Source organism: Vicugna pacos, chromosome 17, assembly GCF_048564905.1.
Source record: "Vicugna pacos chromosome 17, VicPac4, whole genome shotgun sequence".
In the NCBI taxonomy this organism is placed as follows: domain Eukaryota; kingdom Metazoa; phylum Chordata; class Mammalia; order Artiodactyla; family Camelidae; genus Vicugna; species Vicugna pacos.
In genome coordinates this window covers 10,810,387-10,828,469 of record NC_133003.1, presented here as the reverse complement: position 1 = coordinate 10,828,469, position 18,083 = coordinate 10,810,387, and the positions used below count along the sequence as shown (strand labels likewise).

The following is an 18,083-nucleotide window of genomic DNA, read 5'->3' as shown; positions in this document are numbered from 1 at the left end:
GTTAAATCCCCAGTACCTCCATTTAAAAAACAAAGAACAAATTTTAGTTACAAACCAGAAATAGACTCATGGACATCGAAAACAAACTAGTTGCCAGAGGGAAAAGTTGGGGGATAGATTAGGAGTTTGGGATTAACAGGCACACACTACTATATATAAAATTGTACAGGTTAAGGTTTTAGGAGCCTATTCTCCTGTGTGCAGATTCCAAGGCTGGAACTGGGTGTGTCAGCACGACAGACGGGGTCTTCTTCCTTTCTCTTGATCTCAGGTTTTCTTCTGTTTCCCTGGTTTTTCAGTCTCTGCTTCTCCTTAAATCACTTTCAGTTTTTAACTTAATTTCCTTTTATTTATTGCTTATTGTGTGTGTGTGTGTGTGTGTGTGTGTGTGTGTTGGGAGGAAGGAGGCGATTAGGTTTATTTTTATTTATTTATTTTTAATGGAGATACTGGGGATTGAACCCAGGACCTCGTGCATGCTAAGCACTCAATCTACCACTGAGTTATACCCACCCCCAGGTTTTTTGTTTGTTTGTTTGTTTGTTTAATCCTATAAGAATCAGTTCTCACTTCCTTACGGATGCTCTTCGCCCCACTGAGAATTCTTGCTTCAGTGCAGGGGTTCCCATCCTGAGCACCATTGCTGCTTGCATCCGACAACTGTTACAGAGGCTGACTGTGTAGGATGTTTGGCAGCTTCCCTTGTCCTCTGCTCACTAGGGGTCAGCAGCACACCCGCCTCTAGTTGACACTCTCAAAATTCTCCAGACAGATGTCCCCTGGAGGGCAAAATAGCTCCTGATTGAAAAACCACAGTCGCTCCTGAGCACAAACAGAACATCGGTTATTGAGTGCAAAGTGGGAAACACCCTGAACGTTTGACAGTAGGGAACCCAGTAACTGATGGTTTATAACTTCCCTGATTATTCCTAGGGACATTTTGCAGAATGTATTAAGGAGAAAGGTAACATTATAACTGGTGCATATAATATGATGCCAGTTTTGAGCACAGAGAACAATTACTGTGTATTATTTGTATATAATTAAGATGTGCGTGGCAGGGAGCATATAGCTCAGTGGTAGAGTTTGCACTTAGCATGCCCAAGGTACTGGGTTCAATCCCCAAGACCACAATTAAAATAAATAAATAAACCGAATTACCTCCCTGCCCAGAACAAAACACAACAACAACAACAAAAAACAAAGATGTGCATGTCTTTGTGTAAGAATCTAGAAGACCATGCCAAAATGCTTACAGTGGTTATGTCTGGGTAACAGAATTATTAACAGATGATTTTTCCATTTTCTTTTCATTTTTCTTCATTTTGTGAATGTTTCTGCCCTGAGATGGTATTAGTTATGTAATGCTGAAAGTTTCCATTATCTGCTATAGAGGAGAATGTCACTGCCGTTCAAGTACTAACATGTTGGTTGTTTTCTGCTTCTTATTTCTGGGGTTGGGGGGATGGTTAATAAATAGAAGATACGTTTTATGCTGTGTTGCTTTTTGGAAAATGAGTTTTAAGGACTGAGTGGTGGAGATATTTGGGGGAGTGACTAAGCCTTGTCATCTCCCAACCAAAGCTTTGCATCCGAGGGACGAGGGATGAGGGACAACATTGGCATCTCCTGATTTCTTCCCCGCCCTCTTTTGTAATTTGCAGGTTGAAAATGAATACGGCAGCTACTCTGCCTGTGATTACACTTACCTGCGGTTCCTGCAGAATCGCTTCCGCTCCTACCTGGGTGAGAAAGTGCTTCTGTTCACCACTGACGGGGCGCACGAGCGGTTCCTAAAGTGCGGGACGCTGCAGGGACTCTACGCCACGGTGGACTTCGGAGCAGGTTGGTGCCAGCCCTGGAGTGCAGGGAACTCGCCTGTCCCTTCCGCTTCTTTCTGAATAATGCATCACTCTGAGGACTGTGACGGGCTGGAGGTGGTTTTATCTTGCCTGACCTGTTAACGTGCCGTGTCAGATGCAGAGGTCCCACACAGGAAAGCCTGGCTGGGATGCTTCCGGCTGTGATGACGTTAAGAGATCTTTGTTTCAGTTGAGAGCAGCTTTCATGATGAACATGACAGCTAAATGCAGTGTTGTCCTGAAAATGATCCTGGACTTTTTTCCCTTTTTTTTTTTTTTAAAGGACACTATTGGGACAATTGAAATCTTCGAATAAAGTCTTTAGATTAGATAATAGTATTCTGTCCATGTTAATTTCCTGTTTTTTTATCATTGTATTATTATTATTTTTTAACAACGCCCTTGCTCTTAGTGAATGCACCCTGAAGTATTTAGGGGTAAAGGGCCATCCTGTATATATATATTTATATATAGAGAGGGGAAAACTGATAAAATAAATGTGGTAAAATGTTAACAATTGGGGAATCTGGGCGAAGGGAATATGAGTTCTTTGTACTGTTCTCAGAGCATTTCTATAAGTTTGAAATTATTTCAAAATAAAACATTACCCCTTCCCCACCTCCCAAAAAAGACCAGCCCTTCAAATAGCGTAGAGATTCTGCTGTTCCCCCGTCTGAAGGATAAAATGCACATCCAGCACTGCCTTCTCATGAGAAGGATGTACAGAAGGCTGGAGTCGCATTTTTAAAGCTCCAGTGAGTTGGGGGTTTCTAGAAACATGCTACACTGCTCAGAGCATCCGGTGCTGAAGTAACATATCTATAGAGACCTGCACAGGAAGTGGCAGCCTGGCTTCCTCCTGCTCTGGCACCTTTGCCAACACAGTGATGAAAAACCACAGCACTTTTCTGTCGGGAGGAACACATTGAAGATGACGACAAGTTTGTTGCAAGCATCATTTGTATGTGGGATGACAGCATGATTGCTGCTGTGGGTTCAAGGACAGACGCTGCATGGCTGGCGTACCTGGGGCAGGTGGGGCTGTGGTGGCTTCATTCATTCGTGTGCAAGAGGGGCATTGCCTGGGGCCAGACCCCAGGAGAGACTCCCGAGAGCAGCATTTGGAGCCCACCTAATGTTTCATAGCGCCTTCTCTCCTGAAAGCTGGCCTTCCAGAGAAGCTCAAGGTCTGTCCAAGAGCAAGGGGTTGTTTGGAGACTTGGCTGGTGTCCTTTCCACTCTGGGACACCGCCTGCGGGAACTGGATCATGCAGTTTGGGGCCGGGGTCCTCTGCTGTGGCTGGAGAGAGTCTGTTCACGCGCACTCTTTCACTGATGTAGGCAGCCCATTACCTCTCCTTGGAAAAACCATTTCTCTTCCTGGAGGAGGACGGGGGAACAGAAGACGTGGGAAGCAAGACAAGATCCAGGCATCCTAATGGAATATTTCAGAGGAAAAAAATTGAGAGCAAGTGGCCTGGAATGGCTGGTGATATACAAATTCAGATTCAGAGTGTACTCCATCATTCGGGGCTGAACATAATTCGAGCACGTTCATCCCTTTGATTTGCTAACTAAGTGGCTGATATTTGTGACACTATTATGTATGGGGCGCCTTGGCGGCTACAAGGGAGTATGTTCAAGGCAGGGCCATCCTGTAGGGGGCATCTGGGTCAACTAGATGTTCGAGTAAACTGAGACACACACCAGACATGTGTCCAGGCACTGGGGGGCCAGGGGAAGCACATGGCCTGTGCGTGGTGACCTCCCAAGGGAATGCAGCCAGGAGAGGCCACGGGCAGTGTCACAGAGCAAGCAACATTCTATGGTCCCCACAGTCTGTCAAACGGACCGTCTGAGTCTCTGCCTGACGCTAGCCTGGAGGTGCGCCAGGCCCCTGGGCGTGTGGGAGGCAGAAGGGCGGGGGCCTGGGGCTCAAGTCCTACTGAGGGGTCTTTTTATTTAACACCTGGGCATCCCCATGACTGACCTTTCTTCTCACTCTCTGATTTTTCAGGTACCAACATCACAAATGCTTTCCTAATCCAGAGGAAGACTGAGCCCAAGGGACCCTTGGTGAGAATCGGGGGTCAGATGCGGAGAGACTGTCTGCCTGTGCTCACTTCAGGGCCGCTGTTGGGGGAGAGCGGCCACCAGCTGTGGGTGGTGGGCGTGCGGCTTCGGTCTCTCTGGGTCTGAGGTCGGCCGCTGGTGGGACCGTAGGGACACACGGGTGACAGCAGAAGCAGTGTTCCCACTGGAACCTGAGACCTACACCGGGGGTGGGGGAGGGACAGAATGGGGACTCAGGTGAACGTCCCGCCGAGGTCAGGCTCCGCGTGCTTCACTGCATTTGGTCCCCGTGATGGCTCTCAGAAGTAGTGTTATCGCTCCATTTTCAGTGAGGCTCAGACAACATGTCACTTGCCTGGGGTCGTACAGCTGGTGAGTGGCAGGGCCGGGATCCCGAGTTCAGGTCTGTGTTTCTTGAAGGCTCTTTGTGACAGAGCTTCTCCATCTCCGACGTGCTCACACATCATGTGGGAATCTTGCTAAAAAGCAAATGTTGATCTGTTGGGTCTGGATGGGGACTGAAGTTCTGCATTTCTGGCAAGAAACCAGTGACGTGGGGACGTGGGTTTGCTGGCCACCCTGGGAGTCACAGGGCTCCATGCGGGCAGGCGGCTGGGAGGTGGAGGTCCTGGCAGGTGTGCCCAGCCCATGAGTGTATCACTCTCTGTGCTTAATTGTCACTGTCACTCGCCCAGTTTCAGGGGTTGTGTCCTGTGCCTTCTCTGCAACAGGTCAGGCTGCCCTGCCTGTGTACAAACCTTCGCACAAAACAACCTTTTCTGAGCCTAGCTTCTGAACCGGCCTTCACAGACTCTGGGTGGAGCTATTTCCTGGAGTCCAAGACGAGAAAGCCCCAGAACATGTCCAGATTTCTTTTTCCTTCTGTAGACCAAGGGCTTGGCAGGGTCAAGTCCAACAGAAACATGAAGTGTTTGGGGCCTGCTTGGCAGAATGTCTGGACAAGTCTCTCTCTCTTTAAGTCAATCTGAGATCTGAAAATATGGATTCACACCAAACGAGAATTCAGAGCGAATTAGTTAATGAAAATATTTTAACATCTGATTCTTTCACCCAGCCAACTTACCTCCCATGTTTAAACTGGGGATTGGTTCACAAAATTTTGAGGCAGGTACAACTTTTCAGGAATACATGTATTGTCGGCACCTGAGACTTGAATTGGGGTACTGCTGAACTCTAGGAGGTCCCTGTTGGTCCCCCAGCGCTGGGTAAAGCAGTGATTGACAGCTCTGCTGCTCATCTGTTCCTCAGTGGAGAACCTAGGGCAGCAGTTACCCGGAAGCCCAGCATTTAAAGGTCCTAAACTCCATGTCCTTTCTCTTTTTAGGTCAATTCTGAATTCTATACTGGCTGGTTAGACCACTGGGGCCAGCCTCACTCAGTAGTCAGTACCAAAGCGGTGGCTTCTTCCCTCCAAGATATGCTTGCCCGAGGGGCGAATGTGAACTTGTGAGTGTTCGGGTTCGGAGGGGAGGGTATCCCCCGTACCTGCGGGCTCCTACTGAAGTACTGTCTGTTCTCATTTCCTCTAGGTACATGTTTATGGGGGGCACCAATTTTGCCTATTGGAACGGTAAGAGCAACCTAACATCTACCTGCTCATAGAAGCTAATGCTAGAATGTTTCTGGTGTTTGATTTTAGGGGGTCTGCTTACGGATGACTATTATCTTCTGTTTTTGTTTTCTCCTAAATGTTTTTAATATATAAGAATTGCCTATATAATTTAAAAAATCACTTTTCTTTAAAAAATTTTTTAAGGGACATAATTTGTGCATTTAGAAACTTTGCTTTTTAAATTTTATTCTTATTTTAATTTCTTGGTGGGGAGGTAATTAGGTTTCTCTATTTATTACTTTTGGTGGAGGTACTGGGGAGAAACTTTGTGTTAACTCCAGCTAGTTGAGCAGGTCATAGTCCCTAGTTATAGTGTACTTGTTTGTATATTCTGGTCTTTTTTCTTCCTTTCTTTTTAAAAAATATTTTGTTGAGATATAATTCACATACACGATTCCATGGTACTTAGTTATCACAAAGTTGTGCAGTCATTACCACCATCTAAGTCCATAACATTTTCATTACCCCTAGAGAGAAACCTTCATAACCCGAGAACTCCCCCACTCTCCCTCCTCCCAGCCCTCGGCAATCACCAGTCTGTCCTGTCTTTATGGGTCTGCCTGTTCTGGACATCTCTTAGAAACTGAACCATACAATATGTGGTCTTTTGTGTTTGGCCTTTTTCATTTAGCATAATCTCAAGGTCCGTCCATGTGGTCGTGTGTGTCAGTGCTTCATTCCTTTCTGTTGCTGAATAATATTCTCCTGTGTGGACATTGTGTGTATCCATTCATCCACTGATGTACGTCTGGGTCGTTCCCCACTTCTCGCCATGATGAGTAATGTTGCTATGAACATGGATGCGTTCAGTGTTTGTTTGAATCCCTGGTTCAGTTCTTTTGGCTTTATACCTGGGAGTGGAATTGCTGGTTCATATGGTAACTAACTCAGCATTTAGAGTTAGGGGAACTGCCGTAGTGTTTTCCAAAGTGTCTGCATCATTTTACATTCTTATATGGTCTTTTTTTTTTTTTGGTAGAAAAAATTATGACAAAATTCTCTTTGTTGCCATTGACTTTTGCAAAGACAAAGCATCCTATGTTGGCCTTTCTCTAAGCCTCATTCCCCACCTCTCTCCACGTTTGCATTTTCCTCTGTGAATCCCTGAGGATGCCCTCCCACCGAGTTTTGGAGGCCTAACTGGGCTTCAGTCTCCTAGGATCTGTAACTGGGTACTGTTGGCTCTTACGAGGTTTCTTCTTTGAACTGCTCATCTTTTGTGCAGGGTGAGATAGTCAAGGAGAAGACTTTGCTTCCAAGTATTACTAATATTATTGTTGTTATTAGAGCCAAGAAATGGAGCTGTTGCCAAACTCCATCATTTCTTAAAAAATAGGTGTGTGCTGAAGTTGATAACTGAAGTTCGAGCATCTCTGTGTGTCTTCCCATTAGAAACACTTCAAACTTTGTGATGCCTTTTTCACTCAGTAGGTGGGGATTCCACCTAGCTTCCATCCATAGACCCACGACCAGTCATCCAAGCCAGGAATAAAGACTGATTTTTTTTAACCTTTCCGATTCATGATACAATTTTTTTCTATATCCTATTATTTTATTGCAGACAATACATTCTTCTTTTTTAAAACTTAGACGTATAAAACTACCACTCAGAAAACAGAAGTCGTCCTTAATCCGCTCTCTTGCCCTTGACCCCGCCATAAACAATAAAAGTCTCTTTCTTGCCTCTGTTTTCCCATTCAGTCCTCATAGCAGCCTCATCTGGGCTGGGGACTATGGGCCCACTTTACAGGTAAGAAAAACAGGGTCCAACAAATGTCCATGTGTTTCCCATTCAACTGGCCAGGAGTGGAGCCTCGACTTGAACTCAGGCCTTAGAAAGCTGGTCACCGCCCTTTGGATAACACTTTGCAGCCCAAGGCCTCTGTTCCAGCCCCTAAACCAGCCCTTCCCGTGTTTGTAGGCCTGTCTGACCTGCCCTGTTGCCTAGTGTCTCCGCAGAGGTGAGGGAGGGCCAGTCTGTGTCCCTTTTAGTGTCTGGGCTTCAGGCTGCCCTCCCAGAGGAAAGCAGGGGAGAGAACCTCTGGCCGGGGCAGCTCGTCACCTGTCCTCCCCACGGTGGGTGCCCTGCTGTGCAGGTGGGTGCACCACCCTGTGCCCAGGCGAGGGCCTCCTGTGGGGCCAGGCCGTCCTCTGCTTCTCACACGGACGTGCAGGACGTCTTGCTGTTTCTATTGCCTTCCTACCTCACCCTCCCTGACGTGGCCAGAGGAGGCCAGAGTTAGCACCGGTTGCCTGTGACGCTGCCCCTGATGGCCTGAAACATCCAGAGAAAGATTCTGCAGGTTGAACCAGGGCACAGACTTAGTTTTCCAGTCTGTCTTGTTCCCCTCCTGGCCAGCATCCCAGCCTGGGTTCCCTTGGCCTGTAAAATGTGTTTCTGAAAGTCATACTCGTTCAGCTCAACCCCGCAACCCCTCCTGGAGCTCCTCCTGGTACCTGATTCTGCAAGGGCCTTGGGTAAATAAGGCCTTGCCTTCCTCCAGGATGCCCGCAGTCTAAGGTCACCGCCACATTAGAGCTAGGGGAGGGCCCACGAGGAGAAGGTGAGCTCCCTGCAGCAAGGGATGTGGTTTTACCTTCCTTTGCATCTCACAGCAAAGGATGTGCTTTGAGATATGTGTTCCCAGAGGCAGGCAGATCTGCTGGTAGCCACAGCCTCTGAGTAATAAATGGGGGAAAAGTAACATGATTGGATCAGTTTGATTGGTTATGTGGTTCAGGTCTTTCAAAATGACCTGATCCTCAGCCTCGTTCTTCTGTCAACCCCACCACCAGGAGGGTCTCCCAAGGTGCTGGCCCCATCATTTCTGAGCTGTGGGGTCACTCGAAGGAATTCATTACAAAATCGTAGTGAACTATCAAATTTCATGCCTCAGTTACTTAGAAATTAGGTTGGATATGATTATCCTAGAATAACTTTAATCACTCACACACTGACATTGTAAAATGCTCTCTGGACTAGAAGAGAAAAGGCTGGGGCAGAGCCTTGCTGGTCCCCAGAAGGCAGGATCAGCCTCACCTGGGAGGCTTAGGGATGCAGAGTCTCAGGTCCTGTCCCAGCCCTGCTGAATCAGAATCCCCGGTGGGACTCGGGAGTGTCTTTAACCAGCTCTCCATGTGACTCTCACCCCTGGGTCGGTTGTCTCAGTGTTGACACAGGGTGCCTGCCCAAGATTGAAGACCATCTCCTGCCTGTGAACATCACTGGTGACAAGCCTGGGGGCCTCTGATCCAGACTGTGCCCCTTGGACAGTAATTGCAAAGCCACTCGCTTCTCTAGTATTCTTATACCCACACAAAATTAACAGTATGTATTAGTCCCTGTCGTGGGTCGCGTTCCCTGGGAAAGACTCTGAGATTCCCCAGTAGGAAGTTTACTGGGATGTGCGCTCCCCGGAGCAACATTCGTGACAGTCAGGATTGGGCAGAGGGAGAAGTTGGGTGATGGTGCAGTTTTCAGAGTGACTCAGCTGATGCTAAAGGGAGATCTGAAGCTGGGATGGCCCTTTGGGGACCAAATTTTTCGGATGAGGCCAAAGACCAGAGAGGGGCCCGTCTAAGAGCCGTCAGCAGCCAACATTCCAGGTGGCCGGAGGAATGAGTGCGCCCCTGACTCTTTGCAGAAATTTCCAAGACCTTAAGATTCTATTTGAATCTCGGTGGGCTCTGTGTGTCTGCAGTCATCTCTCCCTTTGTTTGGTCTGCTAACCCCTCTGTTGTTTTTGGCTGATCCTTGGCCCAGTGTGTCCACCACTGACCTTTCTCAGCCACACAGTTCAAGGTCATGAACAAGATCGCAGACCGCAGGGTTAGCGGTCAGACATGTGGGTCACGCCCTAAGCCCTGCTGTCACTGGTTGTGAGGTGTTGGGTGGGTTTTGTGGGGAGCTTCAGATGCCCTGCTGTCCAGCGGTGGGACTGTCTGCTGGGGTCGCAGCTGTGAGCTTCGCTGAGACCGTGGATGGGGAAGGTGTTTGTAGACTCCAAGGTGCTTGGCAGGGGCCACCTCTGTGTCCCTTAACAATTGGCTCTAAGGTGTCTCTTATTTTTCCCTTCCACAATGCTGAGCTGTGAATCCCAAAGAACTTTCATGCCCCCCTGCCCTGAGGAGGGCCTTTTGTAGTAACTAGAGGCATGTTTTTTTGTCTCCTAGGGGCCAACACACCCTACCAAGCGCAGCCCACCAGCTACGACTATGATGCCCCCCTGAGCGAGGCCGGGGACCTCACGGAGAAGTATTTTGCCCTGCGAGATGTTATTAAGAAGGTGGGTGCTTTGCAGGGGCTGCCGGGGCTGGTCTGGGACGGATCCTGCCCGGGACTCAGTGTGCTCTGTTGACGACTTCCTGGAGCCTTCGTGTTTCAAAGGACGAATGAAGGGAGGCACCCGCTAGACTTGGCCTTGAGCCTTGGTGCCACCCAGTTACTCCACTAGTCTGTTCACTTATAAAACTGGAACACCTGCTGGTGTTGTAAGGGTTAAAAGAACACTGGTAAGTCCAGACACGTCTTCTGTCCAGGAAGTGTTAGCCGTTACTATCATTTACATGAAAGGTAAGAAAATGGAGGTCCGTATAAAAAGGTGAAGTGTGCAGGGAGGAAACTGTGTGGGCATTGGGAACCCGGTACAGGAGGGAACCAGCAGCAGTGCTTCATTTTTCTGTTTGGAGCATGTACTTGCTGACTCCCCCTGGCCTGACACCTGAGCTGCTCAGTCCTGCTAACGCTGTCACCTTCTGAGGCATCTCACGCACCCAGGTGGGGTTTCCTGTCTCTGTGTGGCTTTAAAAAGAAAACCGCAGTTTTTCTGCTCAGTCACCTGAGTTTTGAAGTTAAAAAACAAAGGTTTTCTGCCTATAAATGGTATGGACTTTTAAATTATGCTGTAGACTCAATTTAAGCCTGAGGGTTAACATTTATATTATGAAATGTTTTAAACCATCTTGAAAAATATGATGTATACTTAACCACGCTTAGAGTTTGTCCATTTCATCTAAATTTTCAGACGTGTGGTTAAAATGTTGCTCATGTTGTTTGTTTTTTTTAGGGGGGAGGTGAGTAGATTTTATTTTTATATGTACGTATTTGTTAAGTATTATTTATTTTAATGGAGGTACTGGGGATTGAACCCAGGACCTCGTGCACTCTAAGCACATGCTCTACCACTGAGCTACACCCTCTCACCAGCTCATGTTATTTTTTATATGAGTTTAATCTCTGCAGAGTTTAGAGTGATGGCTCCCAAGTTCTCTCTTGTATGTATGTTCTCTGTCTCAGAGCTCTCTTTTCCTATCTTTATTATTTCCTTCCTTTATTTTAATCCAGCCTTTCTCCTTTGGAACATAGATATTCAAGGTTATACATTTCCTTTAAGTACTGCAAGTGTGCCATGTCATTAGTTTTAGTGTGTAATATATTCATTATCATTTGCTTCTAAACATGCCTATTTTTATTTCTCTTTGACTCAGAAGTGAGTTTTTCCATTTTTAAACATAAGCGTTTTTCTAATTTGTTGGTTTCTGATATATTTGCATTCAGGCTAGGGAAGGTAGTCTGTGTGATACCAGTCCCTTGAAATTCGTGCTTATTAGCTTATGCTCATTAATGGGGCTGTCGACATCTTTGATACCCTTCCTAATTTTTTGTCAGTTTATTCTATTAGTTATTGAAAGGTTGTGTTTATGTATTTCTGTTTGTAGTTCTGTCAGTTTTTGAGGCCATATTATTAGTGTGCAAATTAGAATTAACCCCCCCCAAAAAAAAACCTCAGAAAGAAAAAAAGAACTAAATCCTTTAGTATCGTTATATGCTAACCCTTTACCTCTAAAAATGCTTTTTGCCTTCAAGTCTGTTTTGTCTTCTGCTAATATACTTAACCTGCATTCTTCTGGTTAGTATTTACTTGGTATATCATTCACAATGCTTTAATGTCAACCTTTTATATCTTTTTTTTTAACATGTGTTCCTTGTATACAGGATACAGCTGAATTTTTAAAAATCTAGTTTGAACATTTTAAAAAATTGGTCATTTATTCATTCTCATTCATTATAATTCTTGCTACACATTGATTCATTTAAGTCATTTTATTTTATAAGAATCGATTTGTCAACCTTCTCTGTTTTGTCCTCCCTTTATTACTTTCCTTTAAGTTGTTTATTTTTATTCCTTATTTCATCTCCCCCCACCTCACCCTTATTGGGACATTATTTACTGTATTTTTATTCTTCTAGTGATTACCTATTGGACTGTAAAATATGTACCACCCCCAAAAACATAACTCATAAGTGTAGAGCTCAGTGATTTTATACAACGTGAACCCCTGGAACCAACGCAGAGCACCCCAAAGCCCCCTCGTGCTTCTTTTAGTCATTAACCTCCTTCTGACCGCTGTCACCCTGTTACCTGTGCTTGTTTTTGACTTTACATAAATGGGTTCATACTGTGTGCACTCCTTTACGTCTGCCTCTCAAAAAATTTAACATTCAGTTTTAACTTATCATAATTTAAGATTAATCTCCTCTGTGCTTCCTTCATACAACCAGGAACCTTTATCTCACATTCACTCTAATTACATTCCTCCTGACTGATTGCTGTGAATGTCATGTAGTTTAGTTCTCTTGGGTTTAGATTTCTGGTATTCTAGTTCACTTAAAAAAAAAAAAACCCTCTAAGGCATTATTATGTTTCATAATTATTTCAGACACTGTTTGACTTTACCCACATTGTTTATATAATTCCACAAATATTTAGCAGGCTTGAATCTTTGGAACAAAGACTTGAGGCTTGTAGGATACCCAGGGCGAGAGCCTTAGACGCGGAACACAGCCAGTGAAAAGGTGGGAAAGTGCAGGGAGTTTTTAAGGACTTGCAAGGAGGCCAGTACAGCTGAAGCCCAGTGAGTGAAGAGGAGAGTGGGAGGAGAGGAAGTCACAGGGAGAATGGGGAACTGACCCCACGGCGCCATTATAAAACTGGCTTCTACCCCAAGTGAAGTGGGCATCCCCTGTAGAGTTGAGCAGAGCAGTTGGAGGTCCTCAGGCTGCTCTGTTGAGACTGGCCTCTGGGAGGCAGGGCAAGGATAGGACAGGAAAACGAATTAAAAGGCTTCTGTAACCATAGAGGTGAGAGGCGATTGTGCTTGTGAAAACAGTGGGGACTGGTTGTATCCAGACCAGTTTATGAAAGTAGAACTAATAGGATTTTCTGATGTGTGGTGTGAAAGAAAGAGCAAAGTCAAGGTGTCTCTGGGATGTCTGACCCGAGCAACTTGAAGGATGGGGTTGCCGTGTTTGTGGGGGACGACCTGGAGTTGGATGTGCTAGTTTGACTTGTCTAATATACATCCTATTGGGGACATAGACTAGACAGATACATGAATACAGAGTCTGGGACAAAAGTCTATTACCTGTGTCCCAGAAGCACACCGTGTTCCTGTACCTCAGTCTCTCTCTCTCTCTCTGAGATCACTTTCCTCCTGCCTCAAGTATTATCCCATAGAATTTCACTTAGTGAGTGAACTGTCTCGATATTGTTGTCTGAAAATGTCTTTCAGAATTTCCCTGGCTATTCCTACAAGTTTACTTTTCTACATAAACGTTGGTATTATTTTATCAACTTCAAAACAAAACAAAAACTAAAGCTGTCTGTTGATGTTTTCATAAATTTTGTAATAAGTCTATACATCAAATTAGGGGGAATATTTACAACATTGAGTCTTAGCCAAGAAAATACTTTTCCGTCTATTCCAGTCTTCTCTGATGTCCCTCTCGTTTTAAAGTTTTCTTAAAATTCGTCCCTGTTCACTTCTTAATATGTTTATTCCCCAATAGTCTATGTTTTTACTATCATTATAAAAGGTCTTTTATTTTTTATGAGAAATAGTATGATATATACTTGTCTTTAAAGTATAAAATACTTTAAAAATTTAAATATATAAAATAATGTTGCAGTTACCCATGTACCTGGTACCTAGATTTAACACATTTACAATGAAATCTGTACTTCTGATTTTTAAGAAAATAATACATCACAGATAAAGCTAGAGTTCATGTCTTCTTTCTTCCCCCTCCCCTTCAGAGGTTTCACCCTCCTGGAATGGTATTTATCCTTCATGCACCTTTTTGTGCTCTTACTGCAAACGCATGCATCCACATACATTATACTTCATTATTTTTGTCTCTTTAAATTGTACATGAATATCCCATTGTTCTTATCTTTTCAGATTACTGACTGATTTCTTTGATTTGATGAGGGTGCCTGTGGACTTACTTCTTTTACAGTCTGTTGCTTTATCTCACAAACCACCTCAGGTTTATTTATTTAATTTTAAACAGATTTATTTAGGTATAATTCACAAACCACAGAGTTTATTCATTTAAAGTACACAATTCAGGGGAGAGGGTATATAGCTCAAGTGGTAGAGCACATGCTTAGCATGCATCAAGGTCCTGGGTTCAAGCCCCAGTACCTCCTCCAAATACAAATAAATAAATAAACCCAATTACTTCCCCCTCATAAAAAACAAACAAACAAAAAATAAAGTAGGTTTGGGCATCTTACATGATTAATTTTTTAAATTGTGGTAAAATATATATAACATAAAACTTGCCATTTAAACCATTTTTAAGTGTACAATTCAGTAGCATTAATTCCATTCATAATGTTGTGTAACCATCACCATTATCTGCATACAAAATCTTTGCATCCACCCAGACAGAAACTCTGTAACTATGCAAATTATGCAATAGCTCCCCATCCCTCCTCCTCTCAGCTGCTGGTGAGCTCTGGTCTGCTTTTGATCTCTGTGATTTTACCTCTTCTAGATGTTTCACAAATTGGAACCATACAATATTTTCCTTTTGTGTCTGACTTATTTCACTTAGCATGATGTTTTCAAGGTTCATCTGTGGTATAGCATGTGTCAGAATTTCCTCCCTTTTTGAGGCTGAATAATAGTTCATTGTGTGTATACAGTCAGCCCTCTGCTTCTACAGTTTCCACACCTGCAGATTCAACCAACTACAGATTGAAAACAAAAATTCCAGGAAGTTCCAAAAAGCAAAACTTCAGTTTGTTGCATACAAGCCACTTTTTGCATTAGCATTTACATTGTATTTACAACTATTGACATTTACTCTGTATTAGGTGTTATAAGTAATCTAGAGATGTTTTAAAGTATTTAGGGTATAGCTCAGTGGTGGAGTGCATACGTAGTATGCATGAGGTCCTGGGTTCAATCCCCAGTTTAAAAAAAATTAATATAGAGTATATGGGAGAATGTGCATAGGTTATATGCAAACATACTGAAGTCCCTTGAGCATCCTGGAATTGGATATCCACAGGGGTCCAGAAACCAATATCCTATCGATACAGAGGGACAACTGTATACCACAATTTGTTATCTATTCATCTCGTTCAATCTCCTGATGGACACCTGGGTTGTTTCCATCTTTGGGCTATTTTGAATAATGCTGTGTTGAACATTGGGGCACAAATATCTGTTCAGATCCCTGCTTTCAGTTTCTTTGTGTATATACCTAGCAGTGGCATTGCTGGCAGATTTACTTTTAGAATAGTTTTCTTTGTGAAATAATGAACTTTTCTATGCCTAACATACAAAAAACTCTAAATCAGATTTTTAATAAGGTATTTACAGGTAAAATATCATCTTTTTGGGGGAGGTAATTAGGTTTATTTAATTAGTTATTTAATGGGGATACTGGGGATTGAACCCAGGACCTCATGCATACTACGTATGCACTCCACCACTGAGCTGTACCCTCCCCTGCAAAATACCATCTTATATTTGGCCTCAGTACAACCTCACATTTTTGTTCTCCTGTATATTTAGCTACTTCTCTCGGCCTCTCCCCAACCCCTGCAACCCCTCATATTTTCTTGACCTCTCCTGGCTCTTATGATCGATAGCTTTTAGAGTCTTTCACTGTCATCCCCCACTCCCTTCTGTGCTGCTGTTTGAGGTTCCCTGCTCCACAGACCACAGGCTTGGACCGTTCTGCCGTCACACTCTGGCACTGGAAAAAGGCAAGAGAACTGTGAACTTCAGTGTAGACTGGCCGGAACAGGGGTTTGTTCTTCCCGCCTCGACTGGACCTGTTACTGTGTCTGGTTCTCCTTTTATACCCCGGTCTTGTCTCCCTGCCCAGTGTAAACCATCACCTTTACACTTTCTCCTTAACGTACAGATGATGCTGTCTCCTCCTTCACCAGGAACAGTAAGGCTGTTTAATATACTGTGTTAACGAGCTTGAAGAAAGTGACTTAGTCAGAGAAGCACTTCAGAAAGGATATTGGGTGAGGCAACAAAAGTGAATGTGTATTTAAATGAGTGAAAAAAATCATTACAAATTACAAATATTTTAAAGATTAAAACAACAGCAAACATCAGAAAACTTAAAAACATAGTTTGGATTTATTAGCTATTTGAAACACCTCTGCAGTCCTTCTTTCCTTGCGTTCTTTCAGCTGTGTGCTGTTTTATTGTCTCTTCAGATGACACCATTTCTGATCTCTTTCTCGAGAGAGAATGGAAATCTTTCTCTTTAGTGTGGCTGACTGAAATGTGTGTTTTAGTATTGATAGTGTAGAAAACCAGAAAAGCTCCACATTTTGTTACTGACAGTGTTACATGAAAATTTAGGATTATTATCAACATTGGGGGAACCTCTCTCTAGTTCTTTCATGGATGAGTGGTAATATTTGGAAGAAATTTCTACAGACAGTTCTGGTCCCATAACATTTCAAACCTTGTCTCCCCTCCACAACCCACGTATTCCTGGGGCTGGGTGCCTCAGAGCACAATCATATTAAAAGTGAGTTGGGGGGAAAAAAAAAGTAAGCCGGCATTACTGGGTGTTAGGAATAATCAGTTAGCAATAATTTACCGACTCATGGAAGTGACAGTGACTCTTGTAAATATATTCTATATCCACATTAAATAAACCCTCACCTCATCTCTCCTTTGGCATCCCAAAGATGCCTCGTAGCCACCCTAAAGCCTCTTGGCATAAGAGGATGTGTGACACGGGAAAGCTGACTAGGGTCATAGAAAGAGACTAGGGTCGTAGTCTTTCAGGGTTACATTACATTACTTTTGCGAATTTTACAAAAACCTATGACAGTGTGAACACACTGCTAGGACCCCTCCTTTAGGCACTTCTGGAAGTAGAAGACGAGTTTGGAGGCTGCTTCAGCAACCTAGAAATGAGGTGATGGCAGGGGTAGCAGGAAGTGGAGAGGAAGCAGTAGACTTGAAAAATATTCAGGAGGTAAAATTGGAAGGATTTGGCAGCTGGCTGAATGCAGGTATGAGGAATAATGAGGATCACGGATTTGTCCAGGTCACAACCTTGTTGGATAACTGGATGGGTACTGGGGTCAGCACCTAAGATAGAAGATTGCTGAGACAGCACAGGTGGGAAGTGGGGTGGGGAAGCAAGCTCAGCTCTGGGCTTGTTCAGCACAGGATGCCTCTGGAGACATCCAGGTGGAGGCGTCTGCCCGGCGAGCCCCTCACTTAAGAGTGACAAGCTCCAGGGAGAAGTCGTTAGGACAGGCACAGAGTCTGCAGTCGCTGTGGAAGTGGAGGCTGAAGCCCAAGAGAGATCGACGTGGAGAGCTGAGTGAGAAGGCAGTGGGCCAAGAGAAGGGGAATCCCATGTGTTTAACGTGGGCACAGTAAGATGAACCTGTGACAGAGACAGAGTCTTCAGAAATTAATGTAATTCAGTTACCAAGTCCGAAGTTCTGCTCGCTGCATGATAGCTAATAAATCCGGAAACGAGGTATTGGGCAAGGAGTAATGACTTTATTTGGAAAGTCAGCAGACCGAGAAGGTGGGGGCTAATGTCCTAGAGACCATCTTCCCTAAGTCAGAATTCAGGCTTGTTTCATACTAAGAAGGGGAAGGGGTGTGGTTGGTTGGTGCAAACTTCTTGGTGTCAGAATCCTTTGTTCTTGCAGCAGTCCTCGTAGGGTCATGATGTTCCTGTAAACCTCCAACAAGACAAATGTTATTCTCTGTTCTGCAACTTCTTATCTATCTCTATATGAGTGGAAAAATGTTATCCCTTTAAACATCAAAGTCTTGAGGATGGACTGTCCTATATATTTCAGGCTGTAGGCAACATTCTTTTACAAAAGGTGCAGAACCAGCATGATTAGGCACTGGCAACAGAGCACAGGGTTAGAGCCAAAGTATCAGATCTAATATGGAGTCAGATGTGTTCTTTCCTATTATAATTCAATAGTTAATGACAGGTTGAAGCTTAACTATTCTGTTCTTGATATTTCAGGTTTGGAAGAGAGAAATGAACTACTTTAAAAATGGGCTCCTTCTTAATGAGACTTTGTAGATGTTCAGCTAGCTGGTTTGTTAGATGGTATTTAGAATATTTATTTGCATCAAGGAAAAGAAATAAGATCATAAATATCCCCATGTATAGCTCTCCTGCCTCTTTTCCTTAACCAAAAACT

General features: G+C 44.1%; 1 protein-coding gene and 1 non-coding gene across 2 annotated transcripts in view; one reads left to right on the top strand and one right to left on the bottom strand.

Annotated features, from left to right (window-relative positions):
- Positions 1–18,083, top strand: part of GLB1 (galactosidase beta 1) — a 75,541-nt gene that overhangs the window by 25,677 nt on the left and 31,781 nt on the right. The window contains exons 6-10 of the mRNA XM_072940944.1: positions 1,665–1,845; positions 3,880–3,938; positions 5,281–5,402; positions 5,486–5,526; positions 9,742–9,854. Of these exons, the coding sequence (XP_072797045.1) occupies positions 1,665–1,845; positions 3,880–3,938; positions 5,281–5,402; positions 5,486–5,526; positions 9,742–9,854 (516 nt within the window). The remainder of the gene's footprint in view (positions 1–1,664; positions 1,846–3,879; positions 3,939–5,280; positions 5,403–5,485; positions 5,527–9,741; positions 9,855–18,083) is intronic.
- On the bottom strand, positions 10,696–10,767 carry TRNAS-UGA (transfer RNA serine (anticodon UGA)). The gene has a single exon. It is a non-coding gene; the product is annotated as a tRNA-Ser (tRNA).